At 46.1% G+C, this 19,091-nt stretch overlaps 1 protein-coding gene across 2 annotated transcripts; it reads right to left on the bottom strand.

Annotated features, from left to right (window-relative positions):
- Window positions 1-9,496: 9,496 nt before the first annotated feature.
- On the bottom strand, window positions 9,497-15,772 carry LOC109753790 (auxin response factor 25). Of its 2 annotated transcripts, XM_020312719.4 has the most exons (14): window positions 14,891-15,772; window positions 14,382-14,494; window positions 13,982-14,080; window positions 13,841-13,897; window positions 13,578-13,733; window positions 13,379-13,463; window positions 12,920-13,010; window positions 12,661-12,825; window positions 12,460-12,582; window positions 12,318-12,393; window positions 12,008-12,167; window positions 10,800-11,902; window positions 10,233-10,423; window positions 9,497-10,135 (listed from the first exon to the last, which is right to left on the bottom strand). In XM_020312719.4, the coding sequence occupies exons 1-14, from the start codon at window positions 14,943-14,945 to the stop codon at window positions 9,931-9,933; spliced, it is 2,679 nt and encodes an 892-aa protein (XP_020168308.1). In that variant the 5' UTR covers window positions 14,946-15,772; the 3' UTR covers window positions 9,497-9,930. The 2 variants fall into 2 exon arrangements, with proteins under 2 accessions (XP_020168308.1, XP_020168307.1); XM_020312718.4 differs by having other exon boundaries at window positions 10,800-12,167.
- Window positions 15,773-19,091: the final 3,319 nt, after the last annotated feature.

Genomic DNA, 19,091 nt, shown 5'->3' with positions numbered 1-19,091 from the left:
AACTTACGGCAAGGTTTACATCAGGTCTGGTACACAGCATGGCATACATAATAGACCCTATGGCCGAGGCATAGGGGATGACACTCATCTTTTCTCTATCTTCTGCCATGGTCGGGCATTGAGCCGTGCTCAATTGCACACCTTGCAATACAGGCAAGAACCCCTTCTTGGACTGATCCATATTGAACTTCTTCAATATCTTGTCAAGGTAAGTACTCTGCGAAAGACCAATGAGGCGTCTTGATCTATCTCTATAGATCTTGATGCCTAATATATAAGCAGCTTCTCCAAGGTCCTTCATTGAAAAACACTTATTCAAATAGGCCTTTATACTTTCCAAGAATTCTATATCATTTCCCATCAATAGTATGTCATCCACATATAATAAGAGAAATGCTACAGAGCTCCCACTCACTTTCTTGTAAACACAGGCTTCTCCATAAGTCTGTGTAAACCCAAACGCTTTGATCATCTCATCAAAGCGAATGTTCCAACTCCGAGATGCTTGCACCAGCCCATAGATTGAGCGCTGGAGCTTGCATACTTTGTTAGCATCCTTAGGATCGACAAAACCTTCCGGCTGCATCATATACAATTCTTCCTTAAGGAAGCCGTTAAGGAATGCCGTTTTGACGTCCATCTGCCATATCTCATAATCATAGTATGCGGCAATTGCTAACATGATTCGGACGGACTTCAGCTTCGCTACGGGTGAGAAAGTCTCATCGTAGTCAACCCCTTGAACTTGTCGATAACCCTTAGCGACAAGTCGAGCCTTATAGATGGTCACATTACCATCCGCGTCTGTCTTCTTCTTAAAGATCCATTTATTTTCTATGGCTCGCCGATCATCGGGCAAGTCAGTCAAAGTCCATACTTCGTTTTCATACATGGATCCTATCTCGGATTTCATGGCTTCTAGCCATTTGTCGAAATCCGGGCCCGCCATCGCTTCTTCATAGCTCGAAGGTTCACCGTTGTCTAACAACATGATTTCCAGGACAGGGTTGCCGTACCACTCTGGTGCGGAACGTGTCCTTGTGGACCTACGAAGTTCAGCAGTAACTTGATCCGAAGCTTCATGATCATCATCATTAACTTCCTCCCCAGTCGGTGTAGGCACCACAGCAACATCTTCCCGTGCTGCGCTACTTTCCGGTTCGGAAGGGGTGACTATCACCTCATCAAGTTCCACTTTCCTCCCACTCACTTCCTTCGAGAGAAACTCTTTCTCCAGAAAGGACCCGTTCTTGGCAACGAAGATCTTGCCTTCGGATCTGAGGTAGAAGGTATACCCAATAGTTTCCTTAGGGTATCCTATGAAGACGCATTTTTCCGACTTGGGTTCGAGCTTTTCAGGTTGAAGTTTCTTGACATAAGCATCGCATCCCCAAACTTTTAGAAACGACAGCTTAGGTTTCTTCCCAAACCATAATTCATACGGTGTCGTCTCAACGGATTTCGACGGAGCCCTATTTAAAGTGAATGCGGCAGTCTCTAAAGCATAGCCCCAAAATGAGAGTGGTAAATCGGTAAGAGACATCATAGATCGCACCATATCCAATAGAGTGCGATTACGACGTTCGGACACACCGTTTCGCTGAGGTGTTCCAGGCGGCGTGAGTTGTGAAACGATTCCACATTTCCTTAAGTGCGCACCAAATTCGTGACTTGAATATTCTCCACCACGATCTGATCGTAAGAATTTTATTTTTCTGTCACGTTGATTCTCAACCTCATTCTGAAATTCCTTGAACTTTTCAAAGGTTTCAGACTTGTGTTTCATTAGGTAGACATACCCATATCTACTTAAGTCATCAGTGAGAGTGAGAACATAACGATATCCTCCGCGAGCCTCAACACTCATTGGACCGCACACATCGGTATGTATAATTTCCAATAAGTTGGTTGCTCGCTCCATTGTTCCGGAGAACGGAGTCTTGGTCATCTTACCCATGAGGCATGGTTCGCACGTGTCAAATGATTCGTAATCAAGAGACTCCAAAAGTCCATCTGCATGGAGCTTCTTCATGCGCTTGACACCAATGTGACCAAGGCGGCAGTGCCACAAGTATGTGGGACTATCGTTATCAACTTTACATCTTTTGGTATTCACACTATGTATATGTGTAACATCACGTTCGAGATTCATCAAGAATAAACCATTGACCAGCGGGGCATGACCATAAAACATATCTCTCATATAAATAGAACAACCATTATTCTCGGATTTAAAGGAGTAGCCATCTCGAATTAAACGAGATCCAGATACAATGTTCATGCTTAAAGCTGGCACTAAATAACAATTATTGAGGTTTAAAACTAATCCCGTAGGTAGATGCAGAGGTAGCGTGCCGACGGCGATCACATCGACCTTGGAACCATTCCCGACGCGCATCGTCACCTCGTCCTTTGCCAGTCTCCGTTTATTCCGCAGTTCCTGTTTTGAGTTACAAATATGAGCAACCGCACCGGTATCAAATACCCAGGAGCTACTACGAGTACTGGTAAGGTACACATCAATTACATGTATATCACATATACCTTTGGTGTTGCCGGCCTTCTTGTCCGCTAAGTATTTGGGGCAGTTCCGCTTCCAGTGACCACTTCCCTTGCAATAAAAGCACTCAGTCTCAGGCTTGGGTCCATTCCTTGGCTTCTTCCCAGTAACTGGCTTACCGGGCGCGGCAACTCCCTTGCCGTCCTTCTTGAAGTTCTTCTTACCCTTGCCCTTCTTGAACTTAGTGGTTTTATTCACCATCAACACTTGATGTTCTTTTCTGATCTCCACCTCCGCTGATTTCAGCATCGAATATACCTCAGGAATGGTCTTTTCCATCCCCTGCATATTGAAGTTCATCACAAAGCTCTTGTAGCTTGGTGGAAGCGACTGAAGGATTCTGTCAATGACCGCGTCATCCGGGAGATTAACTCCCAGCTGAGACAAGCGGTTGTGTAACCCAGACATTCTGAGTATGTGCTCACTAACAGAACTATTTTCCTCCATTTTACAGCTGAAGAACTTGTCGGAGACTTCATATCTCTCGACCCGGGCATGAGCTTGGAAAACCATTTTCAGCTCTTCGAACATCTCATATGCTCCATGTTTCTCAAAACGCTTTTGGACACCCGGTTCTAAGCTGTAAAGCATGCCGCACTGAACGAGGGAGTAATCATCAGCACGTGATTGCCAAGCGTTCATAACGTCTTGGTTCTCTGGGATTGGTGCTTCACCTAGCGGTGCTTCTAGGACATAATCTTTCTTAGCAGCTATGAGGATGATCCTCAGGTTCCGGACCCAGTCCGTATAGTTGCTGCCATCATCTTTCAGCTTGGTTTTCTCTAGGAACGCGTTGAAGTTGAGGACAACGTGGGCCATTTAATCTACAAGACATATTGTAAAGATTTTAGACTAAGTTCATGATAATTAAGTTCATCTAATCAAATTACTCAATGAACTCCCACTCAGATAGACATCCCTCTAGTCATCTAAGTGAAACATGATCTGAGTTAACTAGGCCGTGTCCGATCATCACGTGAGACGGACTAGTCAAGATCGGTGAACATCTCCATGTTGATCGTATCTTCTATACGACTCATGCTCGACCTTTTGGTCCTCCGTGTTCCGAGGCCATGTCTGTACATGCTAGGCTCGTCAAGTCAACCTAAGTGTATTGCGTGTGTTCCGAGGCCATGTCTGTACATGCTAGGCTCGTCAACACCCGTTGTATGCGAACGTTAGAATCTATCACACCCGATCATCACGTGGTGCTTCGAAACAACGAACCTTCGCAACGGTGCACAGTTAGGGGGAACACTTTCTTGAAATTATCATAAGGGATCATCTTACTTACTACCGTCGTTCTAAGCAAATAAGATGCAAAACATGATAAACATCACATGCAATCAAATAGTGACATGATATGGCCAATATCATTTTGCTCCTTTGATCTCCATCTTCGGGGCACCATGATCATCTTCGTCACCGGCATGACACCATGATCTCCATCATTGTGTCTTCTTGAAGTTGTCACGCCAACGATTACTTCTACTTCTATGGCTAACGCGTTTAGCAACAAAGTAAAGTAATTTAAATGGCGTTATTCAATGACACGCAGGTCATACAAAAATAATGACAACTCCTATGGCTCCTGCCGGTTGTCATACTCATCGACATGCAAGTCGTGATTCCTATTACAAGAATATGATCAATCTCATACATCACATATATCATTCATCACATCTTCTGGCCATATCATATCACATAGCACATGCTGCAAAAACAAGTTAGACGTCCTCTAATTGTTGTTGCAAGTTTTTACGTGGCTTGTATAGGTTTCTAGCAAGAACGTTTCTTACCTACGTAAAACCACAACGTGATATGCCAATTTCTATTTACCCTTCATAAGGACCCTTTTCATTGAATCCGTTCCGACTAAAGTGGGAGAGACAGACACCCGCTAGCCACCTTATGCAACTAGTGCATGTCAGTCGGTGGAACCTGTCTCACGTAAGCGTACGTGTAAGGTCGGTCCGGGCCGCTTCATCCCACAATACCACCGAAACAAGATAAGACTAGTAGCGGCAAGAAGAATTGGCAACATCTACGCCCACAACTGCTTTGTGTTCTACTCGTGCATAGTAACTACGCATAGGCCTGGCTCTGATACCACTGTTGGGGATCGTAGCAGAATTTTAAAATTTCCTACGCATCACCAAGATCCATCTATGGAGTATACTAGCAACGAGGGGAAGGGAGTGCATCTACATACCCTTGTAGATCGCGAGCGGAAGCGTTCCAATGAACGGGGTTGATGGAGTCGTACTCGTCGTGATCCAAATCACCGATGACCGAGTGCCGAACGGACGGCACCTCCGCGTTCAACACACGTACGGAGCAGCGACGTCTCCTCCTTCTTGATCCAGCAAGGGGGAAGGAGAGGTTGATGGAGATCCAGCAGCACGACGGCGTGGTGGTGGATGTAGCGGGATCTCGGCAGGGCTTCGCCAAGCTTCTGCGAGAGGGAGAGGTGTTGCAGGGGAGGAGGGAGGCGCCAAGGGCTGTGTACTTGCTGCCCTCCCTCCCCCCCCCTTTATATAGGCCCCCTGGGAGGGGGCGCCGGCCAAGAACCCATCTATGGGGGGGCGGCGGCCAAGGGGGGGAAACTTCCCCCCCAAGTCAAGTGGGGCGCCCCCCCACCCTAGGGTTTCCAACCCTAGGCGCAGGGGGAAGCCCATGGGGGGCGCCCCAGCCCACTAAGGGCTGGTTCCCTTCCCACTTCAGCCCATGGGGCCCTCCGGGATAGGTGGCCCCACCCGGTGGACCCCGGGGACCCTTCCGGTGGTCCCGGTACAATACCGATAATCCCCGAAACTTTCCCGGTGGCCGAAACTGGACTTCCTATATATAATTCTTCACCTCCGGACCATTCCGGAACTCCTCGTGACGTCCGGGATCTCATCCGGGACTCCGAACAACTTTCGGGTTTCCGCATACTCATATCTCTACAACCCTAGCGTCACCGAACCTTAAGTGTGTAGACCCTACGGGTTCGGGAGACATGCAGACATGACCGAGACGCCTCTCCGGTCAATAACCAACAGCGGGATCTGGATACCCATGTTGGCTCCCACATGTTCCACGATGATCTCATCGGATGAACCACGATGTCGAGGATTCAATCAATCCCGTATACAATTCCCTTTGTCAATCGGTATGTTACTTGCCCGAGATTCGATCGTCGGTATCCCAATACCTTGTTCAATCTCGTTACCAGCAAGTCTCTTTACTCGTACCGCAATGCATGATCCCGTGACTAACTCCTTAGTCACATTGAGCTCATTATGATGATGCATTACCGAGTGGGCCCAGAGATACCTCTCCGTCATACGGAGTGACAAATCCCAGTCTCGATCCGTGCCAACCCAACAGACACTTTCGGAGATACCCGTAGTGTACCTTTATAGTCACCCAGTTACGTTGTGACGTTTGGCACACCCAAAGTACTCCTACGGTATCCGGGAGTTGCACGATCTCATGGTCTAAGGATAAGATACTTGACATTGGAAAAGCTCTAGCAAACGAACTACACGATCTTTGAGCTATGCTTAGGATTGGGTCTTGTCCATCACATCATTCTCCTAATGATGTGATCCCGTTATCAATGACATCCAATGTCCATAGTCAGGAAACCATGACTATCTGTTGATCAACGAGCTAGTCAACTAGAGGCTTACTAGGGACACGTTGTGGTCTATGTATTCACACATGCATTACGATTTCCGGATAACACAATTATAGCATGAACAATAGACAATTACCATGAACAAAGAAATATAATAATAACCATTTATTATTGCCTCTAGGGCATATTTCCAACAATTATTGCATAATGACCCGGCCCTTGGGGGCTACACTGGTTGAAGTTTTAATGAGCATAAGGCAATTACAAGTCCCAGGTTGCTGCAAGCATGACAACCCGGCACTTGGGGGGCTACAGGTGATATGCATATAAGGGAGAAAAAATCTTCAAATTCTCAGTTTGGAGCAGACCAGATTAACCCGGTGTCTGCAACAATCATGACCCGGCATCATTTATTTATAACCCGGCAATTTTGGCAATCATAAATCGGCAAGATCTACATCTTTAAGCCGGCTGAATATCAGTTGAATATTTCAAAACCAATATTTTTGTCAAATCAGAGCATTGAAGGCCGACTCAAATGGATTATTTCTTATAATATTTCTTTACAAGAGCCAATGTCAGCAAACGGATTATGAAGCTGGCCTATTGACCCGGATATTTCAGGAGAAAATGTCAAGGGCTGAAGGATGATCAGGTGCCGGCTTACAAGAATATTTAACCCGGAGCACAACCTGTCAAATTTGTTCTTGAGTTATTTTGCAGGATCAGTTCAACATGGATAAATCCAAATTAAACTGGGGGCTAATGTCGGGGATATACCCCGCGGTATGAACCGGCCAGACTTGGCGACTCACTGGTGACCCGCCCGGAGCTTGGCGATTCACAGATAACCTGCCCGATCTTGGCGACTCATTAGTAACCCGGCGGGCGGGTCAGATGGACAACAAGGCCTAAAGTCCAGAAGGCCGGCTCACGTTATGATGGGCCGGATTAAAAGGAAAGGGATGACGAATATTTCCTTTACGAGGAAGCAAGACCCGGACTTGTAATTAACTTGTAAGAGAAGATAGACTAGTCCTAGTCCTACTAGGACTCCACATGTAACCCGCCCCTCTAACTTATATAAGGAGGGGCAGGGCACCCCAAAGAGGGACAAGCAACAAGAAACAATCTCTAGGGCTAGACACAAAGAGTCGGCTTACCGGCGACTCTCTCATGAGCATAATGAGACCTAGCCACAAACAGCATGTAGGGCTATTACCGGATGATGTTTCCCGGGGCCCGAAGCTGTCTAAATCCTTGTCTTGTGTTGCGTCTCTCGATTCCGCCCAATCCCTCTCAAGCTACCACATAGATGCGCTGGCCTCGCGACTAAGTCCTGACACTAAGGACATCTGCCGTGACAATTCCACGACAGTTAGAGTCTAACTCTAACCTCTCACTGAGTTAGAGTATCCAAACAGGGCCACTGTCTTTTTGTAACAGGAGTTTCCCATTTTTTATTGCTCAGCATACCACTTTTGAGATGATAAGTGATAATGATAGTGGTTGATAAGTTGTATTGAGTTTCGTCCTACCTGTCCAGCTTAAAACGTGTTATTAGCCAATGTGTAACTGTATATATTGCAATGTAAAGCTCATTGTGGTGTAAGTATATACATGCAATGGAAGACTCATTGTGGTTGTTGTAGTTGTTATTAATAGTGTTTTACCCACCTGTATTATTGTTTCGACGGGTTGGATATGATAGGGTCAGGTTGGGTGCGGCAAGCCGCACTTCTTGTCGAGTGGCTGCGCTTTTAGTTTTGAACTTCCTATTGGGTGGTCTTTTGGTTTCGAACTTCCTGTCGAGTGGTCTTATGGACGCACTGAAATTGATTCTGCCTTATAATCTCATGCCGATAGTCTTTTGGTTTTGAAGTTTCTGTCGGGTGGTCTTAGGGTCTTTTGGTTTCGAACTTCCTGTCGAGTGGTCTCATGAACGCACTGGAATTGATTTTGCCTTATAGTCTCATGGCGATATTGAGCACCACTATGTCTCGCTCCTATCACAATTAAATGTTTCTTCTTCACTGTATCGTTATTTTGTATGAATGCATATGCTAAACCTGAATTAATTTTGACTTAGCATTACCTGCTTTACCAAAACATTGGGACCGGCTTGGCGCGATCCCGATCTAGTTCTATGAGATAGGCTCATGAATAGGCCACGAGTGTGACTAATATGCTCCAACCGTGGGGTTAGCCTTCGGCAGCTTAGTACCACTAAGACAATCAGTGATACTTCTTTATGCCAAACTGACAATTCAATGCAAAGTCCATGGTTTGGTTGTGGAGAAGTGTAGCTATTTGCTCTAGGCGGATGTCCAACCTTCACTGGTCTCCACTGAAAATGATATATATCAAAACAGTGTTTGATACTATAACGGTAGAAGGAGGCGCCCGCCGAGGTGGTTGGTGTTTGCAACAATGACTTGGACCCTATGGACTACCTCCTCCTACTGGTATGGTCGGCTCGAGCCTCCAGGAACTCGCCCAGGTGGTTAGTGTTTGCGACGATGACTTGGACCCAGATGGCTATCGAGCGGGTCTTTCTGTGACATGTTTTTGTATTTGTGTTCAAATTTGTAGTTTTTTTGCAGCGATGGCACTCGCTATGCAGGCAATGAGACAATGCGCCTCCTTCTACCGGTATGCTTGGCTCGAGCCTCCAAGAACTTGCCCACGTGGTTAGTATTGGCGACGATGACTTAGACCCTAGGGACTACGCGCAAATTTGTTTAAATTTGTAGCTTTCTTGCCTCGGCTAGGTGGCATGATTGATGATCTCCCTCTACCCTGCAGATCTTTTGGCTCTCGGAAGTTTTGTATCTAAGGCATATCTAATACTTTTGCTTTTGGGTGTGTTTATGTTGGTGCCCAGCTAACCTTTTATTTTATTTTTCTTGGACATGCACTTCCCGTCTTTTATGTACGAACATGGTGGTTGCTTACTTAGTACGGAAATTATAAATTCTGAAGGTTGTGATTTTGCCCATGGCGTAAACTAAAGTTGCCATAAAAAACGTTCGTTTCTCATAGGCAAAATTCAAAAGTTCAGGACTTATCAGGGTCCTATCTATAAAACGAGATGAAAGCCTATTTTAAGGGAGCCGTTTCAACATAAGAGAAACACCTCAGATTACCAACTATCCACAAACTTTTTAACACTATGTTCGACGGTTATTTCTTCGTGAACAAAACTTTTGACGTGCCAAACAGAGAGGGAAGCGAATGGCCTCTAAAAAAGTCTGTATCCCCACTTTGGCACGCATGGAATCATGATCCTGTCCAGCATATCAAACAACCACTTTACAGGTCAAAGCTCACAAACAGAACATAATCTTTGACTCCCAACACGGCGGATCAACCACACTTAATTCACAGCGAAAAGTCTAGGCTCCAGCCGGGATAATCAGTTTTAGGTCCCCAGTCGGAATACTCGGTTTTAGGTCATTCATATTGCTACATAATAAGGTGGTCACTTCCACGGTACCATACTGCCTCACATTCATAAGAGCGGTTCTTGTCTGCCATTCCGAGACTAGGCTATCATAGAGCCGAAGCAGCGATCACACAACATATCCATGATCGGAATGATGTTGGTAGATCGTCTAACTATATTATTGACTAAAGTTCATGGCGAGGAGAGGGCTAGCTAGGTTGGTGAACCGAACACGTCGCAATACCGTGATGATGATGCGATCCTGGAGTGCTGGTTTAGTTCTGGACTCCGATCTCCGTTTCAGTAGTCCAGTGGCGGTACGGAGGCCATGTTGCCGGTGAGATTCTGCAGGTCGTGGCCCCCAGAATAACCGTCGCAGACATTGCCCTGCGCCATCCTCGCTCCAGGTGCAGAAGACAGAAGGCCCTCGCCGCCGCCGCGGACCATCTGCTGCACCTCCTGCTGCGAGAGTATCTTGATGCACCCTACGCTATTCACAAACTCCCTGGGAAAGAACGGCATTCGAACATGTTACGCACGAAGAGGAGATCGGATTTATTGTATGTGCATGCAATCGGAGATGGTTTTTCTAGGTCACTTACTGCCATGGGTCGTCGCCGACGAGAAGAATATCATTTTCTCGGTCGACGAATACAAGCTGCCAGCCTGATCTTACGGGGTCCTCCAGTTGGCCTTCGAGGCCAAATAGATGCTCCAGCTCACCACGTAACTCGTAGTAGCTGCTGAATTTGGTGATGTCGAGCGATCTTCCAGGGGACCCTGATTTGTAAACCTAATGAAACCAATATCAAAAGTATTCAGCCTTCAGTTCATGCAGAAGAACTATGCATAATAAGATGGATTAGCTGGTAACTGTGTGTTGGCACTCATCAAAATGGTGTCATTAGCGACCCAACAATTGTGCTCAAGATATTGTAAGACTTCACACAAAACTTTAAGAAGTACAGTAATTGATATGAACTCTTTGCCTCTAAGCCAACCTAATATGAACTCTTTGCCTCTAAGCCAACCTAATATGAACTCTTTACCTCTTAAAGTCATCAGATCCACATTACCGATCCACATTACCTCTTACTTCATCAGATCCACTTTGAAGAATGTGCATTGAAGAATTTAAAGAACATAATACATAAGTAGAAAATGCATACCTTCACAAAGGTTCCATCTTGTGATGGGTTTACACCACACATATTATCAAGAGAGTTGAAGGTTCCCGATTCGCCTATACAACTGGAAGTTGCTAAGGTGTCTGCGGGTGGCAAATCTTCGCCACTATACCTCAACAAAGGTATGGCCATAGAAACAGTTCCGCTGCTGCTGCCACCCCTTGCACCTGCCATTCCGTCCTGGAATGCAAATGATGATGACAGAAACTGGTTGTCAACATTTGCACCATAAGCCTGGACGCTGGATGAGTCTCTCGCTGACTGTGGGGCCAAGGTGCCAGCAAAGTGGGACATATTACTCTGGTGATTTACGTTCTCATGTTTGGGTTGCACAGACCGAGATTCAATATGACCAAGGGGTTCCACAGCCAACCTCTTTGAAGGCCATCCCTCCGGCGCCATTAATTGGTCAGTTCGAGGCAAACTAACAAGGTTTGAGGAATCTTGGCTAGAGAAGTTACGAAAACCATTGTGCAGATGCAACGATGGATCATTGTTTCCTTCTAAGAGGTTCTGCTGGTAGAATGAAGATTGTGACTGCGAAGCAGACTCGGAACCAGGCATGCTAGAGTCTACATCGGAAATACGATGACAACCAGATGAAAGCTGCTGTTGCATCTCCTGGTGAGATTGTTGTATAACCTGATGCCCTTGCTGCGATGGTGCCGGAGGATTATGCAAATGCAGCTGCTGAAACTGGCTTTGAAGAAACCCAGGATTACCACTGTACTGACTATGGCCGTGCTGAACAGTTTGCAGAGACGACTGCTGAGCCTGATACTGCATCTGCTGCAGAACATGATTGGCATACACAGAATTCAACCCACCGTTCGGATTCTGAGTCTGTTGGAATTGCAAGAGAGCCGAGGACTGTTTCGAAGGATCCCCAGTTCTAATTTCCTCCAGTGCTGCTGCAGCCATTTGCTGGTATGTGTCTGGCTTAAGACCCAGCAATGGAGAATCCATTTTTGGCTGAAGCCAAGGTGACGCTCCAACTCCCTGGAAGTTCAACGACTGAGCCCCTCTATCCCCATCTCCGAGCCACATGAGAGAAGAATAACGAGAAAAATCATCATTCTTGACACCTGCGCATATGATACAGAACAAAACTTGATTAAAAGAACACTTGGTTGAATTGTATAAAAGCAGAACCACGTATACTGCTATTCTTGTCACATTGATCAGCCTACCATTGAACATGTCATGCATAGAAGGCAGCCCTGAAGCCCATGGACGCTTCAGTCTTAAAGGAAAAGCAGTTGGATACATTGGAAAGGTTGTCAATGGCTCAATCTCCCAGAGTGACACTCTTGGTTGTTTCTCACCAGCGGTGGACTCGTCCCAACCAACCTAGAACAAATAAAATTTCAGCCATTACCATTTAAGGTTGAACATGTTCTCACAAAGGAAACTGTGAAGCATGTGGCAACAGAGCTAATAGGTTGAGGTGAATAACAAAACAAGATAACAGCAGGTACTCTGGAATCATGACATAGTTACCTTCACAGAACGCCAATGTGAATTTGGCCAACGCACAGAGTCAAGATCACTTATGGTTGTGATTGTACCCATGTATCTGAAAGAAGAACAAACTGTCAGTTCACAGTTTTCATGCTGTTACTCAGTTCAATTTTTGACTTACCGTCTGACACTTGACTCCTCTGTCTCAAAAAGCATTCTAAACCGCATTCCAACAGACACACGTGTGTGGTAAACAGATTTGACATACTTAGCCAGTGGAATGATGAACTCAGAAGGGCTAGCCCTGATAAAAGGCAAACATGTTAATTAGGTAAAGAAATGGAGTTATCTATTAGTTGAATTGGGATTGTGATGAATATACCGGGGGTTATAGAAAATAGTGAAACGACTGTTTGTGGCCGCAGCATGAGCTGCTGCTGCAAGAAGGCCTATATGCATGCTGTCGCTTGACAGCACAGAAGACGGCATAATTGTCTGAGGACGATTTGCATGACGAATCCCCAAGAGAAGTTGGTTATTATCATTCCTGGAACATGGAAAAGTGTTATGTGTGATCAAGGTGTAACACGAACAACTAGGGTAACAGCGTAAAATTGGTTAGGTAATAAAGTAGTCGGTACCAGATGAAAATAACAGAATCCCCTGCTACTAGTCGCTTTGCACTTACAAAGACACTCCAACCTGTAGTCAGGAGATGCCTTTTTGGCTGACCTGCATAACAAGTGCAAGGGCTAAGAGCACAGGCCAACTAAGAGTCCAATATATCCTAGAACAAAATTAAATACATCAAGAACTCTGCAACATGGGAACTATAATAGATGAAAGAGTTATCATAACAACGTTTTCCAGAGAAATTCCCCAGCCAAGCAAAACCCCACTAAGTCCAGCTGGCAGAAGGAAATGAACAATTCTAGGGACTAACAAGAAGGTGCTAGAACCTTCTAATCTAAAAGTTGCAAAATATACTTTTTGTTAGTCTTTCTAGGATTCTTATAAACTACTAGCTTTTAGTTGATCAATAATAATCATTATCATCTATGTACATGCTGCACATAATCTGAGACAACTTGAGTACATACCACGGAATATGTGGCGAAATTTCCATTCATTATCATGCAGATCTTTTGCAATGAGCTCCTGGCATGGAGGCTGCAGAGAAAAATCCTGTAGAAAATTGAACGTGTCATTTATCTAATTAACACAATGTAAAATGCACAAAATATGACCAGTTCTTATAAATGCATTGAGAAAAACAAACTAAATTTCACTGGACGTTACCAATGGAGGGAAGACTTTCTCAGCAGACCGGCGAGGAACAGAAAATCCGCCATGTGTACTTGTATCACTTGCAGTCAAAGTCTTGCAGAAGTAATTAGTCGGCTGCTTGCTAGCAGCACCCAACTCGATTGGAAGAAAAGGTTCCTTTTGCTCTTCCTGTCATTGGAACCTCGTGATGAATACATAATGATTTCAATATATTTTAACCTATATAACCTATTATCAGAATCCAGGCTACAAGAACAGGGAAATGTGATTAATACCGGGCTCAACGGTTGCAGTGTCATTTGGGCATAAACTTCATCAGTCTCTGCATCGGCCTGCGTTGGCATCAAGAAATGATCTCAGGGCACCTCTTAAAAAACTACATGATGGTCCCTTCTATGTGCGAAGTGTAAACTTACATGCATGGTGACATTATGAAGCTGGCAGATCAGCTGAGGGGGAAGATTTGGATAATTAGGGATTTGAGAATCAACCTCCTTATTAGTTGATGCGGCAACCTACACAAAAGTAAAATCACTTTAGAGAACTGCACTAAAAATGACTTTAGAAAACTGTAATTGGGCAACATCCATGCAACAAAACTGATTCTTCATATAATGACACCTTTGATATTTCACTAAAGCTATGTCTCAGTAGAATCGCAAACCGTATGATGCTTACATGCTGCATTATGCAAAGAATAAGAACCTCCTGAGCACTCATGGCACAGGCACAAACTATACTTTATCTTTATCTTTATCTTTTTGAAAAACATAATAATATATGTATTGGTGGTACAAACTGATAAAACCTACGGACCTGCTCACTATGGCCCTGTGGAAAATAGATGACCCGGCTCCCAACCGCGGGCAGAGACACAAGGGGCCCAGCGCATGCATGCCATAGCTCCGAGTTCAGACACCTTTGTTCCCCTGAAAAGTGCCAAGCACACATGAGCGAACAGAAACCACCAGAAAGCAAAGCTCATGTGAAGCTACTATTCGTACTTGGGACACAGACAAGAAGTCACGACGGGGAGGAGGCACAGTGAGTGACAATAATGCCATAACATGAGAAGGATGAATAAATAAAAGCAACCAATGCAAAGCATTTGTTTGTGCAGGCCAGCAATGGAGCTACATGTATGCGATCAATCATGCGCAAACACAAGCAAGCTGAATTTGCATATTTGTTTAGCATCTTCGGTGGTTCAAGTGCACGCACAATCAGCACATTCCACAATCCGTAATCCACTAGAGATGCAGACAGAGGTACAAGTTGAGAATTGAACAGCTGAATTAATGAGGGGACCGTGGGACGAGATGTACCATCGTTTTCCGGGAGGGACTGCGGCATCTCGGACATGGAGAGCTTTCTCTCCATCCAGGGATGCGACCGACGCCGAGAACACCGAACTCCGCCGTGATGCGGCGGGGACACGAAGCAGCTGGCTGCTCAGAGCCACGCCGGGCTCCCGGCAGCAACGCCCGACTTCTCCCTCTGCGCCCAGAACAGCTCCTCCATCCTCCGCCGCTGCTTCGTCCAACCTGCTATTGCCCCTCCGCCACGAAGCAGCAGCCGCCTCAGCTTGAAGCGGGCCCTAACCGAAGCCCGAGCCACCCAGGCAAACCCTCGCCATTGCCGACTCACCTCAGCGCGCCCCAAATCCCAGCCACTCCAACGAACCTCCAAGCCGGACAGGGGATGCGCCCGCCCGCTCACCGATCCGAATCCTCCCCGGTGAACAGGAGAGAGGCGCCAACCCAGCAGCACAGCTCACCGCTCCAGACCCGATCCCACCGAGCACGGAGAAACCGAGGAAGGCAGCCGGCCCGAGCTCATTCAACTCCAGAAGCAGAAGTAGCGCGGCTCGCGGAGGCACAGCTCGCCGCTGACCGAGAACCGCGACCACTCGCCCCCTCGAATCGCCATTGCTCGCGCGCGCTCAGGACCAGGCCACGGCGGCAGACCAGACCAGACCAGACACCACGGCGGCCGAATCGGGCGCCGCGGCCACGGGGCGGGAGCTGGGGGCGCGGCGGAGGCGGGGAGGGCGGCCGCGGAGGCGGAGGGCGCGTCGGTGCGGGCGGAACCCTAGCGGGGCGGGGAGGGCGGGCTAGGCGGCCATGGCTGGATCGAGGGAGCGGAGGCCGAGAAGTGGTGGGAATTTCTTTTCTTTTTTTTCGTTTCGGGTTTAGTGAGTGTGCAGCGGAGGAGGGAAGAGGTTCTCTCTTCTCGTAGCGGGTGTAAAAAAACGATCGGATGAATTTCTTTTTCTGCTTTGCCCCCTCGCAATAGCTTGAATTACGTTTTTGGTTGCTCTGGGGATTTTTGCTGGTTTTTCTTCTCATCACACACAAAAATGTTGATTGGGTTTGTCTATGTAAAAGAATATTTAGGCTTAGGCTTTGTACTTGGCATTTCTTTGATGGTTTGCCCCTTTGCAAGAGCATTAATTGTATGCAACAGAAACATTCAAACTTAAGCTTTGTACTTCGTAATTACTTGTATGAGTCGAGCTTTTCAGATCCAGCATACTTTATGATACACAAATAAATGAGTAGAGATACTTTTTACGTAGAACCAAACTACCAAACATCGGCGTAATCAATGTTTTGGCTCGGGGGTGTCTACATAAGACAAGATGTCGCGTGATTTCAACTTTCCGTTTCACCTTGAGCACGGAAGTGATGAGTCAAGATGCATTGAACTAACTTTGTCTATTGCTTACGAGTCACTGCCACATGTTGCTAGCTTAGCTACCCTAGTCTGACACTTGCCACATAGTCAAAAAAACATATTAAGATGGCCTTATCTTGCGCGTAAAAAAAAAGTCATCCTATCTTATCGGGGGTAAAAAATGTTGCAAAGTAAGAATCCCCGGTGGAGTACAATAAACACACCTAACACGGTGTGCATAAAACACAAGAAAAATGCTAGCACGGTCAAGTCTTGCTAGTCTTCTACGAGAAAAGGTAGGATTGTCAAAATAAATTTAGGTTCCAGTGTCTCACTGATAGTGGATGGTTGTTATTTTTACTTCAAAATTCTTTTCCACCTTGAAGGTCGAGTCAACAGGTGAGTCAAGATGCATTAAGCATTCACACTGATGTGTGAGTCACCCCAACATGTTGTTCACCTTTGCACTATCGGGTTCAAAAGTGCAGCAAGGTAAAAATCGGCAAATAAAAATACTAAAATATTGAAAATTTATGATATTCATAAGTTGTTATTGGTACAGTAAAGGAAGTTTTTCAGTAGGAGGATAGGGCACTGCCATTGCATGCGTCTTCTAGACGCCGTTGAGAGCTTCTGTGCAGCGTGAATTGACTTTTATGTTTTTGCATCAGATTTTTTAGCTGACAGTTTGCCACACCTTAATTTTTTTTGTCCTCCGCCTCTGCCTAACATGATGTGCATAAAACACAAGAAAAATGCTAGTGCGGTCAAGTCTTGCTAGTCTTCTACGAGAAAAGGTGGGATTGTCAAAATAAATTTAGGTTCCAGCATGGCATTGATAGTGGATGGGTGTTATTTTTACTTCAAATTTCTTTTCCACCTCAAAAGCCGAGTCAATGGGTGAGTCAAGATGCATTAGGCATTCACACTGATGTGTGAGTCACCCCAACATGATGTTCACGTTTGCATTATTGGGTTCAAAAGTGGAGCAAGGTAAAACCGGCAGAAAGCCACTAAAATGTTAAATATTTATGATATTGACGCAATACAGTAAACGACCAGAGATGATGTGCGTAAAACAAAAAAAGAGTTAGCACAATAAAGTTTGTCTAGTCGTCTATGAGAAAAGGTAGGAGCATCCGTATAAATGAGGTTTTAGTGTGTTGTCGATAACTAGTCGATGGTCGTTTTTCTCAAACTTCTTTTCCACCTTGAATGTGGAAATGACAAGTGAGTCAAGATGCATTAACAGGCGTTGTTGATGTGCGGGTGACCTCAAAATACATGTTGTTCGCTTGACTATCACAGTCCAACACCGCAGATAGTTTTTCTTATCTACACATATGACTTTCAACTTTTCTTTTGTACATTTGCCATGCGTACGGCCAAACAGCTTTCAGAAAATCATTCATGGAAACGAAAAGAACATGAACCCAGGGCTGTGGATGCAAATAATAGAACAACCGAGGCGCCAAGCCAAAAACCACCACCCCAGCCCTCGTATGCGTACGTCGGTACGTGTGACACGAGAACGCTGGAAATCACCAGACCAATCACCGGCGCTGGGGAAAATTACCGTCCCGCCCCCCGCCGGCCCCCGCCGGCCCCCGCCGCGGAGCGACTGAGGCTGACGCGAGCACGTGCAGGGGCAGTCCCGTCATTGTCTCCACTCCCGGCCCCGGGCCCCCTCTCGTCGTACGAGGATTCGTCCCTTTCCTCACGGGGGCTGGCGGGCCCGCGCGCGGACCATGACCGCGGGCGCTGGGCGTACCCGCGCCGTCCGATGCGCGATGGACGGGCCAGGGTACCTCGGTCGGGGCGACCGGTTGCACGAGGGGGCAGCGGGCGGAGCGGAGTGGAACGGGTGCGCGCTCGTACTCCGTGCAGTGCTTCTCCCGGCGGTGGGTCACTGGCTCACTGCACCGGGCTGGGCTTGGGGTGGCGTGGACGTGCACCGCTGGTGATCCTCCCCTGTGGTGATGGGGTTGCATGCTGACTTATGTTGATCCATTCCATGGTACCTCACCATGATAACCCATGTTAACTTTTAGAGATCGCACCGCCGGTTCCCAAGTGTTAGTGTACTCCCTCCGTTCTTTTTTTTTTCTCTCCCCGTCCACGTATAAATATTTTAAGAAGTCAAATTTTACTAACTTTGATCAAGTTTGTAGAGAAAAAACATATACATCTAAAATATCAAATACATTTCATTAGATACATCACAAGATGTACACATTTTTGTGTTGTAGATATAAATGGTTTTCTTTAAAAAAAAATTGCGGGGATTCTTTTTAAATTTGGTTAAAGTTTATAAAGTTTTTCTCGCAACTTTTTCTGGTAAAGTTTGACTTTTTAAGAAAATTATATGCACTACCTTATGTACATAATGGAACAGACGGAGTACCACGCAACCGCCTCCTCTCATAAAAAAATAGGGTTCCTCTACCTATCGACGACGTCGTCATCGGTCCGCCTCGTCTTTGGTGGCCTAAGGTCATGGGGTGCAGTGGATGTCGTCTCTTGCCGGTGGGAGGGTTTCATTTTTAAACGTTTCATCGACTTTTGTTAGGGTTTGTGTCTTGCTCGGAAGGCGAGATGGCGACGACTATCTGAAGATGGATTAAGATTCTCCCCGTCTAATTCCCGTTTCGATGGTGCGTCTAGCCTCGTCGGTGGATGTCCAGAGGTGTGTCTTCGGCGAATCTGTCTTTGGTGGATTTGCTCGGGTCTAGTTGTCGTTCGTCTTCGTTCGTGTGTCCTCATATTGGATCCTTTCAATCTACACTACTCTTCATCGGCGACAGTTGTTATTCTGGTGTGCTGGTTCTACGAGGCCTTCGTACCATGACT

Source organism: Aegilops tauschii, chromosome 5 (assembly GCF_002575655.3).
Source record: "Aegilops tauschii subsp. strangulata cultivar AL8/78 chromosome 5, Aet v6.0, whole genome shotgun sequence".
NCBI classification, from domain to species: Eukaryota; Viridiplantae; Streptophyta; class Magnoliopsida; order Poales; family Poaceae; genus Aegilops; species Aegilops tauschii.
Note: the sequence above shows the minus strand (reverse complement) of the source record. Positions and strands in the feature narration are given on the sequence as shown.

Excerpts from the sequence above, each read along its gene's own strand:
- LOC109753790 (XM_020312718.4), bottom strand. The coding sequence starts at position 14,945 with ATGGAGAGAAAGCTCTCCATGTCCGAGATGCCGCAGTCCCTCCCGGAA. Across the intron at positions 14,081-14,381 it reads CACAGGGCCATAGTGAGCAG|GTTGCCGCATCAACTAATAA; the intron begins GTCCGTAGGTTT and ends ACTTTTGTGTAG. Across the intron at positions 13,011-13,378 it reads ATTTCGCCACATATTCCGTG|GTCAGCCAAAAAGGCATCTC; the intron begins GTATGTACTCAA and ends CTTGTTATGCAG.